The sequence below is a fragment of the Rhizophagus irregularis genome, chromosome 26, assembly GCF_026210795.1.
Source record: "Rhizophagus irregularis chromosome 26, complete sequence".
Taxonomy (NCBI): domain Eukaryota; kingdom Fungi; phylum Glomeromycota; class Glomeromycetes; order Glomerales; family Glomeraceae; genus Rhizophagus; species Rhizophagus irregularis.
The window spans coordinates 688,258-706,587 of record NC_089454.1 but is presented as its reverse complement, the minus strand read 5'-3'; the positions used below and the strand labels follow the sequence as shown (position 1 = coordinate 706,587).

Sequence of the window (18,330 nt, the reverse complement as noted above, 5' to 3'; positions counted from 1 at the left end):
TTTGCAAGTATCGTATCTATGAGGTTCAAAAGGAACTATGCTATTGATTTTTTTTTCAACTTATAGATTGTTAAATTAGAATTAACATTATCAAGTATTTTGTTGAATGCGATGTCAGATATTGAATGGAGTACTTTTGTATGTAAAAGACGTAAACCTTGAATCAATTCATCTAAAATAAATAAATATTATTATTCTATCAAAATTAAAATCAATAAACATAGTATTAACTGTACCATCGTTTATGTTTGTCATTTCAGATTCCTCAAATTCTTTATCATCATCTGTTAATTCATCATTCTCTTCAGAAATATATGCACTTGTTTGTGAACAATCACTTTCAGTTTCTATGTCTCCTTTATCATCTTCTTCATCACAATCTTTATTATCAAGACTTTGCCTATCACTATTCTTATCGTAATCTTCGTTATTAGGAATTGGATTACCATTATTATAATCTTCGTTGTCAAGAAATGGCTCATCGCTATCGTCATCATCATAATCTTCTGATCTGCAATTAACATGATTTTGATGATTATTAAAGTATTATTATAACAATAATGTTTAATAAAAGTAAAATTTACTTTTTTTATAAAACAATTAATTAATTACCTTTTTGGTATGTCTTTTAAAATTACAGGAACATGATCGTTATTTGAAACATTGCTTTCTGAACTTGTATCTGATTTATCCGATTCATCGTCTTCGAACTTTCTTTTTTCAGCTGCGTTACAACTTGAAATTGATTCACTATCGCTTTTTGTTTCTGATCCGCTTTCTGCTTCAGATTCATTAATTTTTTCAATATTTGCTTTTTCTCTTTTTTGATGTTTTTTAAAAGTTTTTCTAGTAGACAACCACTTTCCGTTACCATCTTTAGAATTTATTTTACAAATACGACAAGAACAAAGAAATGGCATTTTGAAACGTGATAGAATTTATGTAACGATCTATTTTTATAAACAATCACATAGTTTGTATTACATGATTGTATTAAATTTACGCATTAAAGTTAGAGGTTGTGTTACAAGATTGTGTATCGTTATTAGAGATGATATAATAATGACAATATTCGTAATAATTATACTGATTGTATTATGAGCAATGGTTCACACAAAGCCATACTAATTGTTCAAAGCCTATTATGAGCAACGGTTCATATAAAAGCCATAATAATTGTTCAAAGCCTATTATGAGCAACGGTTCATACAAAGCCATACTAATTGTATTAAGAGATTGTGTTATGAGCAACGCTCGTACTGATGACCGATAAATTGAATCATTATATTTTATGTATTATTATCAATGAAGTTAATTTAACCGTGTTAATACTGACAAGAATGTAGTCCTAATACTTGTAATAATCTTTCATTAATAATTTCATAATATAATTTTCATGATATTTTTTTCTTTATGACACCAACACTACAGTGAAATGCAAAAGTTATATTTAAAGGTAACTCCCTCTCACCAATTGTTCGCAAGGCTCTCAATCAGTCAGAACCTAAAATAAAGTTATATCGGTTATTAGACATGTTTGATACTGGTCTCCTTAGTGTCCTCGAGCTGGGCTTTGATGCATAAACGAGTCGTAATATATTATTCACAGGGGTAATGAGTCAGTTTTTGGAGAGGCACTTTGTCAGACCATCAGGACAGAAAATCAGAAAATGGTGTCGAACAACTATAAATGGTATTTCGCGATCAATAAAAAATAAAAATAAACAACGCGTCAGTCGCGTCACGTTTAAGTATAAAGTATAAATACATGCTATCTTTAGTGATTCTTCATTTCTTTACGCATTTTTTTAAAAAAATTTAAGAAAATGGAACAAACACCCGAAACTGAGGTATAAGAGTAAAAATATAAAAATATTTTTAATAATCTATAATCAAAAATTCTTACTTTATTACTATATTATAGCTCAGGCCCATATATAAGCCTACGTCTAAATATAATTTACAAGATGCGTTAGGATTAAAAAATGAAAAGCAACGCTGGCTTGCTTATTTGGTAACTATTTATTAATTTTTAATAAAAGATAAAAATTGTTTTTTAATAGTAAATTTTTGTAATAGGAGATAATGCGAGAATGTCTCTACGAAAAGAATGTAGATTTTACCGCCGATTATAGGAGTCAAAAGCATACAATAACTGCACAAATAGTTCGTTCTGTAAATATTAAATTTTAATTTTCGTCATTTCTTTTTTTTTTGAAGTATACTAAAAATTATTATATTATAGTTTAAAAAAAAGGCTCCTGACTTCCCTATAACCGCAGCCGATTGGGCTGTAAAGGAGATGCTTGTTAGTACTATACAAAATAAACGTAAGTTAATAATAACTTTATTTATACCTAGTTGGTTTATAGTAGAAATTAATTATTTCATTTTATTTATAATAGGCTATTATCTGAAAAAAAAAAAATGAATTAGAAAATAATTTAAGAGTTCCACCACAAAATTCTCCAGCATTACAGGACCGTCCTCCACCATCTCCTCAAGCACAACAAGATCCTCCTTCTCCAGTTGAGCCTTCTGATGAACAAGTTCAGATCCGGCCTCCAGTTGAGCCTTCTGATGAACAAGTTCAGATCCGGCCTCCAGAACCACGTACTGATGAACAAGTTCAGGTCCGGCCTCCAGAACCACGTACTAATGAAAAAGTTCAAAGTGATCCTCCAAAAAGGGTCCGGAAACAACGTGTAAATGACAAAGAAAATCAAAATAATGTCCCCAAAAAAAGAGGAAGAAAAGCAAAATCAAGTAAATAAATAAACTTGATCTCGGAGATGACAATTTCTTCGTTCTTGTATAAAACGAATCATACATAGTTTTGACTTAATTAGTTCAATAAATCTTGTTATGATAAACTATTGGTTAATTCATCTTCTCATACACTATATCAGTATTCGGCATTTCATTCGAATTAAATTAAAAATTTGAAGACGTTTAGATTACCTCCGCATAAATAATTTGAATTGTGTAACGCGTAATTTGTCCACGCCTCATTACGCAATGTTTAATTGTTCTAATCATTAATAAATAATCTACACACTATAAATTACTTTGATAAGAAATTTTACACATTTAATCTTTTTTGTTCTAAAAAATCGCTTAAATCTTATAAATACCTTTCCCTTCAATTATGATAACTTACAAATGAAGATGGTTCACAAAAGAAGTCAAAATAAATTACAAGAACGAAAAAATAAATCCTTTTCGAATAATAAAAGAAAAAGAGATAAGGTGAGTGAACACTTGAGAACCGCCTAGAGTGGTTACTAGGTTCGCCCGTAGTTTTTCAGATCTTTTAGATAGCTTTTTTTATTTTTTTTCTTCTATTTTTTATTTTTTTATTTTTTTATTTTTTTTTGGAGGGTTTAATAAAAGATGGAGTATATAATTGTATTCGGTTGTTATCTGGTTTCTAATTAAAAAATTGGTTTAGGTCAACTCTTTAAACGAAACAATTGAAAATAAAGATAAAGGTAATTATAAATTATTATTGTATAAATAATATATATCAATTACTAACATTTATTTAGAAATTACACAATTAAAACGGCAAAAAACATTTGCCGTTGAATTATATCAACAAAAGTTAAACCAAATAATAGAAATAGAAAATAAATTAGAAAATGAAACTATTAAATTGCAAATGTATAGAAAATGAATAATTTTGTTAATAAATTATATGTTATTATAATTCAGTTCTCCCAACTATTCTGTTCCCCAAAGAACTACGTGAAAAATTTTTTTTTTCATGGGAGAAAAAAATGATATGTTCCCATATGAAATAAAAATGATATATCTTCCCATACGAAACAAGTTTTGTGAGAAAAAAAATCATTTTTTCACGAGAAAAGGAGTTTGTCAAACAATCCTGTTACATTGAAGATCTGCTACTTTTACGTAATTACTAATAGCTCATATTTAATATTTGTATAATTTATAAAATAAAATACGAATACTGACAAAAAGTAAATTTTACTTTCAGTTAACAACCAGATCGGCATACTGTACTATTCCGATTAAAGTTTCTAGCACGTTGTTTGTAATTAATTTTGTACTTTTCTTTGTCCCCATTTTTCCCATTTCACAAAAAATCTTATCGTTCTCGTGTATTTGCTAAAATCCTTCTTTTTGAAACATGTATTTTCTCACGCATTTTTTCCTATATATACAATCCAATTACGTAAAAATTATTTTAAGTTTTCGTAACGTCTAAAACTGTGGTACTCTCTTTAGGTAAGTCTGCGCTTAACCGGTTGGCTGCTTGGATGGTTTTAGCCTGCCGAGATAGTTTTAATGATAGGAATAACTTTTAATTTATATAATAGATTCACGATGGTCAGACACCGCTCTCAACGTTCGAAGGAAAAACGAATTGCTCGCATTAAGAGCAAGAGAGGAAGTGCTCGTCAGGTAGTTGCAGGTGGGTTCCTCTCTATGATATCCTGGGGGCTTAGATTGTTCTAAAGAGGGCTTGTGGACGTTTGTCCTGAAATGATCCTGTGGACGTCTTTGGATTGTTCTAAAGGTGACTTGTGGACGTCTGTTCTAAAACGAATCTGTGGACGTCTAAGCGGTATCGGTGTCAACCTAAGATGGAGAAACCCGCTTGGTCGAGCTGCGCATAGATCAAGTTAACCAATTTTTTTTCCCCCATTAGATTACATAAAGGAATTGGAAAAAAAGGTGCAGGAACTTCAAGAGCAAGTGAATGGTATGGATCGGGCTTACAGAGATGACCAGAGAGAATTGCTGCGTGTACATAATGAATTAAAGAAGGCAGAGAGGAAGTAAGTAATCAACTTTTTTGCTAATAAGGTTCCTTAAATTAATATAATTTTTCACTTTTATTTTATTAGGATTACTCGTTTAGAAGGGGAGGAAAGGGATGAAGAAGGCCAAGAAAGAAGACAAAGAAGGGGACAGGGACGAGGGAAAAGGGGAAAATAAATTTTTGTATAATGTTATTTATATTCCTAATATATTTTTTCATCTATATGTTAATAAATATTAATAATATAATATGTTACAAATTGTTTATTATCGTTGTTGTAAGTTGTAAATATTGACGTGCTTGGTAAACTAGTTTTAAGAATGAAGGATAAAATCTAGCGCAAGAGTAGTGACAATACAAAGTGCAATAAAATTACAGGTATTGCGAATAAAATGACTAAAGAGCCAAAAGACAGAATGAAAAAAAGAAAGATATAAATGAATGTAAACGAAAATGATGCAGACCTAACCTGACGTTATACATTATATGTTATACTGTACGAACACTGTTGTGATATTAAAGTCAATCAGCAAATATATATATATATTTCAAATAAATCTTAATAAAAAAATCGACGTGTAACTGAATGATAAATTTTCTTTACCTGAAGATTTTTTTAGGTCTCTCGGTTCGTAAGACGAAAACGTCTAACGTAATGATTCCAATTTATGATCGCATTGCACATTGCGCAAGTTTAATAACCCACCTATTATTTTTTTTATTTATTTATTATATATCTAATAATTATTTTTACAAGAGAAAAAAAAATTTTTTGTCAATCCTAACTGTTACATTCTGCTACCATCAAAATTGTCATTTTTTTTTAGTGAGAAAATTTTTTATTTGCGAAAAAAATACCGAATGGGAGAAATGTGGATGTTGCACAGAGTTTAATGTGTCACGCTAAGGTGGTGGAACATCATTATTATAACACAATTAAATCTTACCCATTTTTGGTTCATCAAATCCCACTTTGCCATTAAAGTATAAATACACCGCTTCCATTAAAAGATGTAAAGATGTAATTCAATATCGAATTACATATTACGATTAATATGTCGCAGCAAAAAAGCCATGAAATAGAATTACATATTACGATTAATAAATTTATCAAAAAAAAATTAAAAATTCATTTTTTGGTTTTTCTTCTTTCTCTAATTCTCTTCTTTTTTTAAAAAAATACTGAATTCTTTCTACCACCTTTATCGCAATTTTAAAACATGGACTCTTTAAGATCAGTAAAAATACCAATTATCCAGCTGCAAAAAAGTATTTTACCTTATAATTTTGATTCTGAAGAACAACCCGAAACAGAACAGCCTGCAACAGGTTTGCAAAGTTAATTATTTATTTTGTATCTAATTCTAATAAATCAATTAGGCAATTTCTATTTGTACACGGGGTGTTTAAACACGGGTCATATTAGTAGATTAAAAACGGCATTCAAAACCTCCTTTAATGCCTTAAGTAAACTTGCAGAGCAGGTGAAAATACATATATTTATCTGTAATATAATAAGAATAAAAAGTAAAAGAGTATAATGTCGGTAGCATTCAATTTCAAATTAAAAAACAAAAAATTAGTCTATTAAAAATTATATTTATATGACCCGTGTGCAAACACCCCGTGTAAACTTAGAAATTTTCAATCAATTAATATCTACTTCAATTTTGAATCAATATTTCATAATTGGATATATTTAAAGATAAACAAGAACCATTGGTCCTAATAATTTCTCCAAGTGTTACAAGTGACGATGGCTCTTCTGGTTCTCCCAGTGTCGGGGTTGGGGTTTCTGAAACTTTTAGTAATAATGGCACTAAAAAACCAAATATAAATAATGAATTTTTTGACAATGATGATAGGAATGAAGAACAGGATCATGGTCAAGGTTAGTTTTAAAATTAATATGATTTTGTAGGTTGTTTCGTCTTTTTCTTTTGTTATTTACAAAAAGTAAATTCTTTTTTCTTATTTATATTTTATAGATGATCAAGTAAAAGTATTGGATACCAATACTGATGATGCTAACGAAGATTTTTGTAAGTTTCAATTTATATCTTATAATCTTAGTAATTTAGAGCAAACAGTAATATTTAAATTTATGTTTATTATTTTCTATTTATTGTAATGTATAAGGTTCAACCCAAAAAAATGATAAAAAAAGAACGAAAATTGGTAAATTTTCGCATTTTTTTCTTACCTTGTTGATTAACAAAAGAGATACTTACTTTTTGTTATTTTAAATTATATTAGATACCTCGATGCGTAAAAGGGCTAAACCGGGTATTGTATAATTCACAGAAAGTAAACTCTGAAACTTGAATTTGAAATAATATATATATTTTTCTTTAGACGAAAAAATATTATTGGCCATTAATAAGATCGGAGGTCCCACAATAGATTCGTTATTATATTCATTGAGCAAATTGAAAAATACCGGAGTTAAAAGTGTAACAATGAACTTGGTTAATAATAATATACGACTTATGGATTCCACAGGAACATTAGTGATAAAGCCAAATCACGTTAACTCCGATGATATAACAATTAATGCCAGTTTTCCTCATTATGATTATAATCAAGCCTCGGATCTCAGCTTCGAGGCAAATATTATCGAATTAAAGAAATTCAAAGAATTGGATATGGCAAGTATAAGATTGGCGGAAGATTTGCATAAGCTGCTAGGTTATATTGGTAAATTGCCAAATAATCCACCTATACGTGATAGGTCAATCTTCAGTAAAAAAGAAGAGTATAGAGAAGCCCTCATTAGTCATTTGGAAAAGATTAATTCAACACAAGATTTTCAATTATTTCGTGGTACTCAACGTATTAATTTGATTTCTGATGACAATCAAAAAAGTTGCAGTTCTTTTAAAATTTTACCAATTCGTGTGCAAGAAAAGACTTCATCACTTACTGAATTATCCGATGAATTCAAGAAGATTGCAAAAGATTTATCGGAGGATATATTTTTATCCGTAATGGGAGAAGCAAATGAGCAAGGAAATAAAGAAATGGCCAGACGCAAGGAACTAAGGTTCCATGTCGGGTTTTTTAAGTCATACATACAATTACAGGCTTTTTGTGAGATAAACTTAAACAGAAAACAATCAGAGACGACAAAATCTCAAGCAAAAATATTAATTGCTCAATTTTACCCCTTAATTTCTTTACCGAATTTGGAATTGATGCTTCAGAGAGCACCACGTATATACAGGTTACTAGAAGTAGCCAATTTTGATTGGCGACTTTTAGATTCTTTCGAAGAATTAAGCGCATGTTTTTTTAAGAGTGGAGTAAAGACGGCAATTAACTTTGAAATATGGATCAATTTGGTCCGTACAGGCAAGCTGATTAGTTATGACGAAGAATTAAAAACTCAAGAAAGAAATAGGGAAAACAAGAGGATTAAAATTGAAATTATTAAGGAATATTTTGATATTTCAGGGGTTAATTTTGACGAGATGGTTGGTAATGAGTAGGTATTTATAAATTAACATTATAAGTAATTTAGTAATTTTACATGAATAAAAGGCTAAATAATATGCAATCTTTTATTGTTTGCGCATTCTAACATTTGCTAAATAAACTTGCTATAATTGCTATCGTTTACTATCATAAATAAATAAATAAATAAATCAATTTGTGGCTTAGCCTATTTTTACATGAAAAAAACTCCGATATGTTATTTATGTATACGTTTTTATGTATTTATTTAAAAACGTTTTTTTTTTAATACATTTATTATTTACATCAATTTGTTGTTAATGGTTTGGAACATTGTTCCAGTTGGTTCGATATTTTGTTAAACGCTTCATCAGATATAGAATGGAGTACTTTTACATGTAAAAGACGTAGTCCTTGAATTAATTTATCTAAAAAATTAAATGTTAATTAATGATCTAGTTTAAAATTTTAAATTTATAATATTAAACATACCGTCCCATATTTTATTCTCTTTTTCTGCTGTTATTTCAAATTCCTCAAAACCATCATACTCTTCAGAAGTACCACTTTCTGTCTCTGAATTATCATTATCATAATTATCAATGATCTTAAAAGGTCCATAATCATAATCATCAAGAATTTGATCATCGCTAAAATAATTGTAATTATTAGGAAAATGTAAGTTATATTTTTTATTATAAATAATCGATCAATTACCTTTTAGATGTATCTTCTAACACTGAAGGAAATGGAACATCAAAGCTTTGATTATTACTGTCACTAAAGTCATATTATAACAACAATTAGTAAATTAGTAAAAGTAATTTTTACTTTTAGCAATGACAGTACGATATATTAGCTAATATTTTAGGAGGTATAATGATAATTTTAATTATTCGTAGATAAAGTAAAAAAATTGACTATGCTGATTTTAAATAAGGGCAATTTTAACAAATAAGGGAAGGTTTTCACTTTGACAATCTCAATTTAGTGTAGCGAGAGGTCCCTGACAATAGGAGAAATAATGGTAAGACAACAGTAAAACAAAAATTTTAAAAAACTTTCGTCCATTGATGAAACTTACCGAAAGTTCATCATTCCAAAAATATGCTTTTCTTTCATATTTAACGCTATACAACTGTTTTTGCAAGTATCATATTTTTGCGGTTTAAAAGGAATTATGTTATTGATTTTTTTTCAACTTATAAATTGTTAAATTAGAATTAATATTATCGAGTATTTTGTTAAATGCAATATCGGATATCGAATGAAGTACTTTTGTATGTAAAAGGCGTAAGCCTTTGATCAATTCGTCTAAAATAAATAAAAAAAAGTAATTAAAAATTGTAATCACAATTATCGATGTAATATTAAATATATACCATCGTTTATGTCTTCTATGTCATTAAATTAATTGTCCATTTCTGTAAATTCATCATTCTCTTCAGAAACATCACTTTCAGTTTCCATATCTTCTACTTTATCATTTTCATCATTATCAAGACTTGGATTATCATCACAATCATAATCTTGATTTGGATTGTTATTATTACCATTATCTTCATCAAGACTTGAATTATCATTATCACCATTATAATTTTCGTTATAATTGTTATAATCTTGACTTGGATTGTCATTGTCACCATTATAATCTTCTTGACTTGGATTATTATTATCGTCTTCATTATCAAGACTACTTTGATGAATAATATAATTAGCAAAAAGTAAAATTTACTTTTTGTTATAATTTCATTAATTACCTCTCATTATCTGAAAGACTATTCACCGAATTTATATCCGATTTATCTAATTCATCAAACTTTCTTTTTTCAGCTACATTATAACTTGAAATTGATTCACTACTGCTTTCTGTTTCTGATTCATTAATTTTTTCAATACATGCTTTTTCTTTTTCTTGATGTTTTTTAAAAGTTTTTTTGGTAGACAACCACTTTCCACCACCAGGATTTATTTTACAGGTACGGCAAGAGCAAAAATATTGCATTATTATAAGAGCTGTAAATTAGAAGTTTTTTTTTCACATCACATTATGTAACGATATCTTAAATCTATATAATTAAAAAAAAGATTGTGAGACATGTAAACGTTTAGATTACCTCGTATTTGTACTAATCCTAATAAGTAAAATAGATCACTAATGTATTTATTATTTTGAGACAAATTTTTTTGTGACGAATCGCTAAACAATTGTAACATTCACACGATTCATTAATATTTGCATAAATTATATATAACATTACTCTATTTATCTTTTATATGATAATGACAATAAAAACCTAGACCTATTCACATGACAAATAAGGCATAATTACTTTCTTAGTTTATGATAATAACAGTAAAAAACTAGACCTATTCACATTGCAAATAAGGCATATCATTACTTTCTTAATTTGATGGCCAGCTTCCATTCCCGGACAGGGCTGCGCTAGTATCATCTGAAAAAAAATTTTTTATTTTGGGGTACACATGCTAATGATCTTATGCACCCTGTTTTCATCACAAATAAATACACAATTGTTTTAACTTTTTAACTAGCGTGTAAATATTTTTATTATTTTTGAAAAAAGAGTAAAATGAGTGGTGAGTTTTTTTGTATAAAGGGTTTTAACCTTCTTTGATAAGGTTTTTTATATTGCTCTTTTTCATTTATGTCGCTGTTGCCTTTTTAATAAAGGTTTTTAACCTTCGTTGATAAGGTTTTTTATGTTGCCTTTTTTGATAAAGGTTTTTTATGCCGCCTTTTTTGATAAAGGTTTTTATGTCGCGTTTTCTTTTTATGTTGCCTTTTTTTGATAAAGGTTTTTTATGCCACCTTTTTTGATAAAGGTTTTTTATGTTGCCTTTTTTGATAAAGGTTTTTTATGCCGCCTTTTTTGATAAAGGTTTTTATGTCGCGTTTTCTTTTTATGTTGCCTTTTTTTGATAAAGGTTTTTTATGCCACCTTTTTTGATAAAGGTTTTTTATGTTGCCTTTTTTGATAAAGGTTTTTTATGCCACCTTTTTTGATAAAGGTTTTTTATGTCGCCTTTTTCTGATAAAGGTTTTTTATGTCGCCTTTTTTGATAAAGGTTTTTGATGTCGCCTTTTTTGATAAAGGTTTTTTATGTCGCCTTTTTCTGATAAAGGTTTTTATGTCGCGTTTTCTTTTTATGTTGCCTTTTTTTGATAAAGGTTTTTTATGCCACCTTTTTTGATAAAGGTTTTTTATGTTGCCTTTTTTGATAAAGGTTTTTTATGCCACCTTTTTTGATAAAGGTTTTTTATGTTGCCTTTTTTGATAAAGGTTTTTTATGCCACCTTTTTTGATAAAGGTTTTTTATGTCGCCTTTTTCTGATAAAGGTTTTTATGTCGCCTTTTTCTGATAAAGGTTTTTATGTCGCCTTTTTCTGATAAAGGCTTTTTATGATGCCTTTCTTTTCTCATTTACACTTAAGAATCTTGCCACCCCGACACTTGCGCGCTGTTTCTTGGCGGAAGTAATCTTGAGGATCTTAAATCCTCAGCATTAGAAGATTTGATTAAAAAAAATGATGAGATTCCACAAAATTTTGTTCATGTGGTAAAAAAAAAAAAGATGAGTATGTATAAACTTATTAATAATGGTTTAAAATTTTAAATTTTTAATGAACTAATGGAGAATTTTAAACTTTTTAGTTATGGGTTTATACATTTTAATAATGTACAAGAAAAAGACAATTTCTTTTACAGTGTAAGAGGAGCTAAATTTAAAATTGAAGAGGAGAAAAATATTACTGTTAAATTTCAACCTATCAAGAGAAAGAGTAACGAATCTCTTCATAGCGAATACCGTAATAAACCTGTAATTTGATAATTTTTTAAGAAATATCAAAGCATAAGTTATTAAGTTATTATTATTAAAGTATTTATTAACTTATAGGGTTCTACTTGGCAACCATATTATAACCTTTATGATGATAGGTAACGTTCTCATTTTAATTTTAATATATAAATTAAAAAATTTACTGATAGTTTACTTTTAATATTCATTATATAGTTCCCATTTCATCATTGTTCTTTGCCTTCCTTCTATTACAAATAAGGACGAAATCAAATTATTCACGGAAGGCGAAGAAAATATAATAATTTCCGGAGAATATAAAGAACTCGATTTTGCAGGAAGCATTTTAAAAAAATCGATACCGGTCGGCGATTTCGAATATGTTATAACATTACCATCAAAGTAAGTTGTTAAATTAATAAATTATATATTTATTATTATGCATATCCACTAACTTTTATTGATATGATAGAATTGAATTAACTAGTAAAGTAAAAATAGAAAAAATAGAAAATTCAAATATGTTTAAATTTGTAATAAAAAAATCACAAGAAAATAAACGAATAAAGCTTGATGTTGAATAATCGTTATTTGGTTGCACAATGATATCCTGAATTGCCATAATTTCGAAAAATTTCATAATACCGATACTTCATAAGCCTGAAAGGCAAAATCCCGAAATGAATAATCCCAAAAAGACTTATTATTAGTTAAAAGAAAAAAAACTATAATTTATTATTGATAGCGAACAAGTACCATAATATATGAAGATTATTGTAATACGTGTATATTATTTTCAATCAAAAAAATTATACAAAAAGTAAAATTTTCTTTTTGATAAATGTAATAAAGCGAATTTAGCAAATTTAACAAATTTTTTATTTAAACATATTGCATTATTAGCATTATAATGAATACTACAAATTGTTTCTTTTACATCTAAAATACAAATTTCTACATTATTATTATACAAATTTCTACATTATTATTATTTATTATTCATCGTCATCATCAGTAATAAAATCCTTTAGATTTTTTTCATCGACTTCATCAAAATATTCTTTAATAATATTAAGCTTTACTTCTTTCATGAACTTCTTTCCTTCTTCGCACATACTTGTACCATTTTTGTAATCAGCTATCTGTCCCGTCCTTACCAAATTAAGCCAAATTTCAAAATTGGCGGCAGAATTCATTGAACTCTTAAAAAAACACGCGCTTAATTCTTCAAAAGAATCAATTAAACGCCAGTCTTCATTTGAAAGTAAGAGTAATCGGTATATTCTCGGTGCCCGCTGTAACATTAAACTCATATTTTGCAAAGAAATTTGTGGAAAATATTTGACAACAATTGATTTTGCTTGTGATCTTGCCGTCTCGCTTTTACTTCGACTTAGATTTAACGCACAAAATGCTTGAAGTCGTGTATACGCCTTAAACACCTCAACATGGAATCTTAATTCCTTCCTTCTGGACATTTCTTTGTTAATTTGTTCCTTTACTTCACCATTAACAGATTGATAAATATTTTCGGCTAATTTTTTTGCAATATATTTGAAATTAACCGAAAAATTATCTCCTTGTTGAACCTTAATTGGTACTTTAGTAACCAATTCCAAACTACCTCCAACTTGATTCAAATTTACACTCTAAGTCCCTTTAAAGAATTTGAATTCTTGGTTATTTTGAGAAATGATCTTTAAATGGTCTAGTAAGGCTTTACGATAAATCTCTTTTTTTGGAAATATGATCTTATCACGCATAGGAGGTTCTTGAGGAAGTCTCAAGAATAAACCTAATAAGATATGTAAATCTTTGCCAACATTAATAGCGCTGGGACAAATTTCTTTAATTTTTTTCTTCTGAAAATAATCAGCGTACTGATTTGAACGTAATATTAATGTACTCTCAGAATCAACGACTGATATGGTGCCTTCAGAGATGTTAAATGTAACACTTAAGACTCCATGTTGTTTCATATTATCTAAATAATGAAACAATACATCGATAAAGTTGGTTCCAAATTTATTGATCTCTCGTTCCATCTCTCTTGAATCTTCTGCGAAAATATCAAATATTTATTACGCGGGCAGGAATAATAAAATTTAATAAAACGTCAATAATAATTTTAATTGCAAACCTGTTTCTTGAGGTGATGACTTAGTCTTGACTCTTTTGTCTGAATTATTAAATTATTTTCATTATTATCATTTGCTTAAAAAAAGTAACATAAATTAAAGTGGTATTGTATTGACTTACATTTTTTATTATTTACTTGCGAATTTTCCTCCTGTTCAGTAGTTACTCGAGATGATGATTCATGATCATATTGTTGAGACGATGTTTCTATTAAAGTAAAAAAAATCGTAAATAGAAATCATAGAATATCTAATTAGTTAACTTTGCAAACCTGTTTCAGGATGTTCTTCAGACTGAGCAGAAGTATTATTAAATTGAAAAGGTAAAATAGCTGTTTTTAGTAGGTGAATATTTCGTATTTTTACTGGTTTTGAGAAGTCCATATTTTTTTTTCAAATTGCAATAAAATTGGTAAAAGAAATTCGGTAATTTGAAAAAAAAAGAGAAACCAAAAAAACGAAATTTTAAATATTTTTCATAAAATTTTTTTAATCGTAATACGTAATTCGACTTTTTTAAAAAAAAAATCTGAAATAAAAAATCGAACTACATCAGATAAAAAAAAAAAAATTATCTAATTACGTTGGCATTTTTATTTTTATTTTAAGAATATATTTAGTATATTTTTTGCCGATCGATTTTAATATCGAAATATTTCATACTTAAATTATTGGTAAATTAATTTTAAGGATATTTTGCATATCCAATAAGAATATTTTAAATATCCATTAATATTACAATTCAAAAGTTCAGTATATTTTTTGTATAATTTAAAATAATTTATTATTATAAAATTCTATTTAAATAAACCGTCTGTTCAATTTTTAGTATATTTTAAGAATATTATCACTGTATAAGGATATTTTAACCATAAAACTAGAACATTTTAAGGATGTGGACTTTTTATAGGGATTTAATTTAAATGTATTTATATTTAAGAAAAAAAATATTTTAATTCTATTTTATAAAGTATTTAAAAAGTATTTTAGTAAAGTTTTTGAGGCAAAAAAATAATTATAACTGAAATAAAAAAAAATCTAAGTTAATAAATAAATATTAAACCGTAATGCATAATCACATGTTATATATTAAAATCGAAAAATCCTATTACAAATAACCAAAAATCAGCAATTTCATGTTAAAAATCAGAAATATTATATTAAAATCAGAAATATTTATTAAAATCGGAAATATTATATTAAAATTGCCAAAAAATCAGACAGCCATATTAAAAAGGGCAAAAATCTGATTTTTATTTATTTGACCTGTGTATATCTGTAGAAAATACGTTATAAACATATGAATTTTAATATACTGTAGAATAATACGTATACCGTATCCTTTATTTACAATATTTTTGTGAACCGTATATAAAATACTGATATACAGTAGAAATGATATACGTTATAGACGTATGAATTTAATATACCGTATCACACAGTATGTTTACCGTATACTTTATTGTATTTTTTACTAAGCACATTTTGTGAACAGTATACATTATACTGATATGCCGTATGTAAAAATGCAAACTGTATCAAAAATACGTATATACAGTGTAAAAACCGTATACATATTTTTTATAGGGATGGCAGTTACTAGAAAATTATATTTTATGTTTAATTATTTATATAACTAGTTTAAAAAATTTCCTATATTTCTTGTCTTCTTACATAATTATTTTAAGTTTATATTCTAAATGCGAAAGTAATACAGTATTGATAATATACAGTATATTACTTGCAAATGTATTATATCAGAAAAGTTTTTGGGATGCAAATTTGCACAGATTTGCAAATGATAAAATTATTAGAACTCCAAACAGTTCCAGTTTAAACTGAAAACTGATCCGAAACTGACTAAAAATTCGGTTCAGTTCTCAGTTTGGTTTTAGAACCAGAACTGTTCGGTTCAGTTCAGTTTTCATTTGGTTTCAGTTCTTACCTGAACCGGAAAAAATCCACACCAAACTGACCTGTTCAGAGCTTTAATTACTATGCAGATCTGTGATTTTAAGATTCTACTTACTATTAAAATAGGTCACCCTGTGGCCTAAGGTAAGGTTTACATATAAAACTTTTTGAAAATCCTACTATAAAAGGAAATTTTATGTTACATTGTTATGATTTTTTTTCCTTTTTAGTCAATTAACCAATAGAATTTAAGTAAATCCTAAAGTAAGGTTTCATATGAAAGTAAAATTTCTACCAGTAACATATTTTAATAGTAGGCAGGGTCCTGTGATTCTGTCGGCAGTCTTTAAAAAAAAATCTAATAAAACTGTGTAAAATTTTAAGAAGACAAATTTCTGCAAACTTCAGCAAATTTTTTAGGGTTTAAAATTGCACATATCTGTGAAATAGAGATTTGTGTAATTCTGTGATCCTACCACAATGCTGTACATAAAAAAATTCAAAATATTACTAATTACATTTCGCTAAAATAAAATTAAAAAAAATTTTGTCAAAATGGATCTTAAACCTAAAAAAAAGAAAATTAAGACATTAATTAGTACATTTTGCTAAAATAATTTAAAAAAAAAATTTTTTTTTTTACTTTTGAAATATCCTGTTTACTCTAAAATGAATTTTCAAACCATTATCAGGCTAGTAGTAGAGAACAGGGCGGACATCCTTATATTACCTTGCTAATCATTTGCCGATCTTATAGTAAATTGGGTGATATCAGACTTTAAAGCTTTGGCCGAAGTCACAGAAGTTTGGCCGAAACTTAAAACTTTTATGGGCCATAGTTTAACTAATTTAAAATTAACTGCCAAAGTAATCATTCCTAATTTTAGGTAATCAAGAAGCTATGGCTAAATTTATACTTGCAATTATATTTGTTATAATCTATATAATAAATAGAAATTTTCAAAATGCAATTTCTCAATCAATTTGGCGTAAAAATTTTATGAAATTACTATCAAAATGTTTGTCTTAACGAGATGAATCTAAAAAACTATCAAAAATTAAATTTTAATCACTGGTTGTCATAATATCATTAAAATAATTTAATTATCTAATTATTATTAAAATTCAGCCCATTTTTGGGTTTTAGTTAATTTTTGGATTTGAAAACATTAATTTTTGGATTTTGGATGAATTTTGATAACAAATAAAATTTATATAGTTAAATTTGCAAAAAAATGGTATTTTTTATGTGATAATATTAAATAGATGATCGGCAAAATGATTGGCAATAATGTAATAATATGAGGATGTCCGCCCTGTTGTAGTAGAGTTGCAAGGCTTTTCCACTTTGGCTATAAACCTCGTAGTACCTACATCATCTTTATAGAGCATAATATACCCCTTATATCTGCCACAATTTGAGATAATATCTGGAATATATATATATAACCAAAAAACCAAAAAACTAAGAAAAAAAAAGCAAAAACAGATGTAATAATTAGAAGGTTGTAACAGATGTAGTAAATGTGGCAACAAATATTTCATAAAAAGTAGAGAGGATATATCTCAAAAAAAAGTTTTATTTTACCTTTTCCAGATTTGTCACATCTGAAACATTTGAAACATTTTCAGAATTCAGTCTGATTATCTGTTTGAGTTGATGAGATAGCAAACTGAGTTAGCAGGTAGCCTAATTATATAATTCTGAATAACTCAAAAATAATTATTTAGAAATTATCTTTTAAAAATAATAGGATTAAGTCCAAATGACAGTCTTTATAGCAGAATTTACTGTTAATGTTGCTTCTTTTACATTATTATATAAACTATATTGAATAAAAATTCTCATTTTTAGCTTCATGAAATTTCTCATCATATTTGAAAATTTCCTTAACAATTCCATATAAAGAAATACTAAATCTTTCAAGTTTATTTAGATTTGGATTTATATAACTTAGAATTACTTAATAATGGACTTAATAATTCCAACAGATTGTTTTTATTAATACTCTTATCTTTACAATTTTCAGCAAATACAATTAAATCTTCAGCATAAGTATACATGTTAAGATTATAAGATTTTTTGGCAAATTTTCAAAATTTTACTCTTAGATCAGAAATTTGGTTAACCTTAATATTAATCCTACAAGTTTCATAAAAATAACTAATAGATTGAACCATTTTATTTTGTAATTTATTTAATTCATTCATATC

The 18,330-nt window shown here is 27.3% G+C and overlaps 7 protein-coding genes across 7 annotated transcripts; 4 read left to right on the top strand and 3 right to left on the bottom strand.

The window, feature by feature from the left end:
- Positions 1-1,826: 1,826 nt before the first annotated feature.
- On the top strand, positions 1,827-2,774 carry OCT59_017328 (uncharacterized protein; the record flags this gene model as incomplete). Its single annotated transcript, XM_066137420.1, has 5 exons — positions 1,827-1,850; positions 1,925-2,014; positions 2,080-2,175; positions 2,246-2,330; positions 2,437-2,774. 5 exons carry the CDS (start codon positions 1,827-1,829, stop codon positions 2,772-2,774), a joined length of 633 nt encoding a protein of 210 aa, XP_066004008.1.
- Positions 2,775-3,162: 388 nt separating this feature from the next.
- OCT59_017327 (uncharacterized protein) lies at positions 3,163-4,965 on the top strand (the record flags this gene model as incomplete). The annotated part of the gene is made up of 9 exons (XM_066137419.1): positions 3,163-3,249; positions 3,452-3,491; positions 3,549-3,663; positions 3,833-3,915; positions 4,216-4,251; positions 4,344-4,372; positions 4,429-4,438; positions 4,676-4,805; positions 4,875-4,965. The coding sequence occupies 9 exons, from the start codon at positions 3,163-3,165 to the stop codon at positions 4,963-4,965; spliced, it is 621 nt and encodes a 206-aa protein (XP_066004007.1).
- A 1,044-nt stretch (positions 4,966-6,009) lies between these two features.
- OCT59_017326 (uncharacterized protein) lies at positions 6,010-8,277 on the top strand (the record flags this gene model as incomplete). Its single annotated transcript, XM_066137418.1, has 6 exons — positions 6,010-6,118; positions 6,495-6,680; positions 6,778-6,831; positions 6,929-6,967; positions 7,046-7,075; positions 7,145-8,277. 6 exons carry the CDS (start codon positions 6,010-6,012, stop codon positions 8,275-8,277), a joined length of 1,551 nt encoding a protein of 516 aa, XP_066004006.1.
- A 209-nt stretch (positions 8,278-8,486) lies between these two features.
- Positions 8,487-9,313, bottom strand: OCT59_017325 (uncharacterized protein; the record flags this gene model as incomplete). Its single annotated transcript, XM_066137417.1, has 5 exons — positions 8,487-8,670; positions 8,735-8,892; positions 8,960-9,022; positions 9,215-9,248; positions 9,304-9,313. 5 exons carry the CDS (start codon positions 9,311-9,313, stop codon positions 8,549-8,551), a joined length of 387 nt encoding a protein of 128 aa, XP_066004005.1. The 3' UTR covers positions 8,487-8,548.
- Positions 9,314-9,652: 339 nt separating this feature from the next.
- Positions 9,653-10,247, bottom strand: OCT59_017324 (uncharacterized protein; the record flags this gene model as incomplete). Its single annotated transcript, XM_066137416.1, has 2 exons — positions 9,653-9,938; positions 10,003-10,247. 2 exons carry the CDS (start codon positions 10,245-10,247, stop codon positions 9,653-9,655), a joined length of 531 nt encoding a protein of 176 aa, XP_066004004.1.
- Positions 10,248-11,096: 849 nt separating this feature from the next.
- OCT59_017323 (uncharacterized protein) lies at positions 11,097-12,648 on the top strand (the record flags this gene model as incomplete). The annotated part of the gene is made up of 8 exons (XM_066137415.1): positions 11,097-11,117; positions 11,192-11,219; positions 11,700-11,843; positions 11,920-11,974; positions 12,067-12,085; positions 12,164-12,204; positions 12,281-12,466; positions 12,537-12,648. 8 exons carry the CDS (start codon positions 11,097-11,099, stop codon positions 12,646-12,648), a joined length of 606 nt encoding a protein of 201 aa, XP_066004003.1.
- A 411-nt stretch (positions 12,649-13,059) lies between these two features.
- On the bottom strand, positions 13,060-14,720 carry OCT59_017322 (uncharacterized protein; the record flags this gene model as incomplete). Its single annotated transcript, XM_066137414.1, has 5 exons — positions 14,475-14,720; positions 14,324-14,410; positions 14,205-14,243; positions 13,788-14,120; positions 13,060-13,694 (listed from the first exon to the last, which is right to left on the bottom strand). Exons 1-5 carry the CDS (start codon positions 14,584-14,586, stop codon positions 13,060-13,062), a joined length of 1,206 nt encoding a protein of 401 aa, XP_066004002.1. The 5' UTR covers positions 14,587-14,720.
- Positions 14,721-18,330: the final 3,610 nt, after the last annotated feature.